The sequence below is a fragment of the Lactuca virosa genome, chromosome 6 (genome assembly GCF_052849685.1).
Source record: "Lactuca virosa cultivar CGN04683 chromosome 6, Lactuca_virosa_CGN04683_v6, whole genome shotgun sequence".
In the NCBI taxonomy this organism is placed as follows: Eukaryota; Viridiplantae; Streptophyta; class Magnoliopsida; order Asterales; family Asteraceae; genus Lactuca; species Lactuca virosa.
Genome location: NC_136431.1, coordinates 90,221,630 through 90,224,856, shown reverse-complemented (window position 1 = coordinate 90,224,856; position 3,227 = coordinate 90,221,630). Strand labels below are relative to the sequence as shown.

Sequence of the window (3,227 nt, the reverse complement as noted above, 5' to 3'; positions counted from 1 at the left end):
TCAGAATTTCGAAAATGATTTTGGACCGTATCTTTTAAATTTGGATCGAGTTTAATAAGGATCCGAGTGTCTTCTGGCTGAGTTAGGCAAGCTCGCTTCCATTAGAGGCCGAGTTTAAGTAACATGCCGAGTATTTGGTTGTGTTAGCCAAGTTTTACAACCCTGTATGTAATACAATTTAAAGTTTTAACCTTATAAAAGACGTCACTATTATCATATGTTCTACATAATTATGGTAATATTTATGATACAAAACATTTTTTTTACTATTTAAGATAAAAAGTTGTCTCTATTATCATATGTTGTACAAAATGATAAAATTTAAGATAGATAAAAAGATGTCTCTATTATCGTATTTTCTACATTATGATAATATTTAATATAAACGTTTTAATTTAATATGAAATTATTATTTAATAGATAACAATAACGATTTATTTATTTTTAAAAATTAATTTTTTTCTATTTTAATCATATAACTTTGTATATGCAAAACAACTTCAAGTTCCAACTTTATCTCTTATAATATAGTTCAACATAATAACAATACTAAAAATCATTTTTTATATTTTTTATGAAATTATTATTTAATTGTTAATAACAATGATTTAGTTATTTTTAATATAAAATATTTTTTTATATCCTACGCAACGTGCGGACATTCGCCTAGTATCTTATAAAGTTTGAAAACATACCTAACACTTACCTAACCTACTTGTGATTCTATCTTCTCGGTAGTTTTTCCTTTTATAGTTTTTCTTTGCGTGTTGTTTTATTTTTCCAAACACTCACCTCTTAAAGTTTGTCTTTCTTTTTTGTTCTTTGTCGATTTGTTTTATTTTATTCTCTTTCGTTATTTTTTCAATTTGTGATTTTTTAGATAATAAAAAATACATTTTAAATAGCAAACTTAATGCAAAAACATTCTTTTTATTCAAATGAGTTGTAGACTTCTAGTCTACATCTTCTTTTCATAGACTTGAAAAAAGACCTTTAAACTTTCCCTCTTATAAAACAAACAAATATTGGTCGTTCCTCAAAATTAAAAAATCAAACAATCATATAAACTGGTAAATTACTTAGAATATCAACCAAATGTTTACTTCAAATTAATGCAACTTTGAAAAGTTTTTTTTTTTTTACTTTATATGTCATTAATATTATTAAATTATATATGTAATACTCGTTGTGACTTATAAGATTTGTTAAGTTAATCTTGTTAAAAACTCAAATTGATATGAAGTATTTGATCGTTACTTACAAAGCTTTTATGAATCAATTTATCAAATCAAATGCTTATAGTTTTTTCTTCAAAAATGTTAAATATAAGAAATTAGCAAAAGACAAAAATATAAATAATTATATTTTTATTTATGAAAATGATCCCATATGATTGAAACAAATGGATCTCTATATCTTTTAATAGACCTCATATAAGGAGAACTTAGCATAATTCCCCGTCATACAGATCCGACCCCATGAAAATCAATAAATTTTGGTGGTGGTTTTGAAGAAGCCAATGGAGGTTGTTGAACATCGACGACGGTTGCTAGGGTGAGGTTCAAATTCACTGATGGAGTTTGATGCAACTTCCCAGTTGACGGCTTGTATGTCTCTCTATTCACCATGCGACCACGTAATTCCCATACCCTCCTACAGATACCACAATCTGCCATGAAGCTTCTCTGTCCACACTCCACTATAAAACAAAGAAAAAATTATGTGAACTTGGTCTATATATAAATATGTGGTAGTACATATAAAAACATATCAACATGAATGATAGTTACCATCAGAAGACAAGTTCAATCTGCAGGCTATACATTTATAATTTTTTATGTACTTGCTCATTTTTTCTTGTTCCACAGTTGACATCTTCTTTGGGTTAAGATGACGATAATCATTGGAAACACTTTCTTGAGCACTAGTAACAATATTTGAATGTTATTAAATAACAAAATAACTAGAAACTGATATAGCTATTCTGAAAGAAGTTAGCATCCAATGACATTTATGTAAATCAAATTACCTTTTGGAAAAGGAGGATGCCATCTTAGATCTTAAGGAAATGCTATTGGTTATGTAATGAATATGTGCGGGGGATAACCTTCTTAGCCATCTATTTATAGAAAACACAAGAACCCTATATGTGTGACACACATACATACACATACATTTACACATACTCTCTCTCTCTCTCTCTCTCTCACACACACACACTCACACAGAGGGTGAGATATTGAGAGATGGTTTTGGCCTTTTGTAAATAAATATCTAAATGACAGACATGCAGTCGAGGTGCATGGAAAACATGCATGATCAAATTCGTTGGATGTAGTGAAATGCACCATCTTAACCGTAGTTTGGTGTCGTGCCTATGTAAATCGAAAATTGAATGTTTGCAATAATTTTCTTTATAATATTGGTAAATATTATTTCTTTTTTGTTATCTAAAACATATTTATTTTTATAACTATCTTATTTTATTAAAAACACTATTAAGACTATCTTAAACCATAATCATTTGGTTGATAACATTTATATATATATATATATATATATATATATATATATATATATATATATATATATTACAACATTATAAAGATATTATAAAGTTATTATGTACATTTTGACTATATTTATTACAACTCATTCATATATATATATATATATATATATATATATATATATATATATATATATATATATATATATATAGAGAGAGAGAGAGAGAGAGAAAGAGAGAGAGAGAGAGATAAGTTCAGGTGTTTTAACTAAGTATTGTGTTATTGTATGCATCAATGTGGGCCAATCAAAATTAAATAAAAAATTAAATAATAAAATAAATAAATAAGGGTAAGTTAGTCATTTGTTTAATAACTTCCAAAAATAATCCCTATAATCATGGTATCTCTCCAGTTTAAATCTCGTTCCCCTCTTTATCTAAAAACTGATTCTGAAAACCCTAAATTGAACAAACCCCTCGTTCCACCGATTCCACCGTATAGAAACATTGACCCACAAAATTTACCAGACGACCACCACCATATTCCTGTTTTTCCGGTTGCTGAGCACCACCATCATCTTCATCGCCGATAACCACACCATCATCTTCGTAGCATACGACCACCATGACTACCCACTTCCTTCCTCATAGCCATCATTGCCGACGATACCACAGTTACCCTCTTCGATCAAAACAAAAGGGAATGAGGAACGAGGAA

The 3,227-nt window shown here is 28.4% G+C and overlaps 1 protein-coding gene across 1 annotated transcript; it reads right to left on the bottom strand.

Annotated features, from left to right (window-relative positions):
- Nucleotides 1-1,460: 1,460 nt before the first annotated feature.
- Nucleotides 1,461-2,079, bottom strand: LOC145121737 (uncharacterized). Its single transcript, XM_079057439.1, has 3 exons — nucleotides 2,030-2,079; nucleotides 1,791-1,924; nucleotides 1,461-1,699 (listed from the first exon to the last, which is right to left on the bottom strand). Exons 1-3 carry the CDS (start codon nucleotides 2,050-2,052, stop codon nucleotides 1,461-1,463), a joined length of 396 nt encoding a protein of 131 aa, XP_078913565.1. The 5' UTR covers nucleotides 2,053-2,079.
- Nucleotides 2,080-3,227: the final 1,148 nt, after the last annotated feature.

What these genes read in the sequence shown, in the direction of transcription:
- LOC145121737 (XM_079057439.1), bottom strand. Translation starts at nt 2,052, where the DNA reads ATGGCATCCTCCTTTTCCAAAAG. An exon ending in GCATCCTCCTTTTCCAAAAG is followed by an intron (nt 1,925 to 2,029) that starts GTAATTTGATTT and finishes TATTGTTACTAG; the next exon opens with TGCTCAAGAAAGTGTTTCCA. An exon ending in ATTGAACTTGTCTTCTGATG is followed by an intron (nt 1,700 to 1,790) that starts GTAACTATCATT and finishes TTTGTTTTATAG; the next exon opens with TGGAGTGTGGACAGAGAAGC.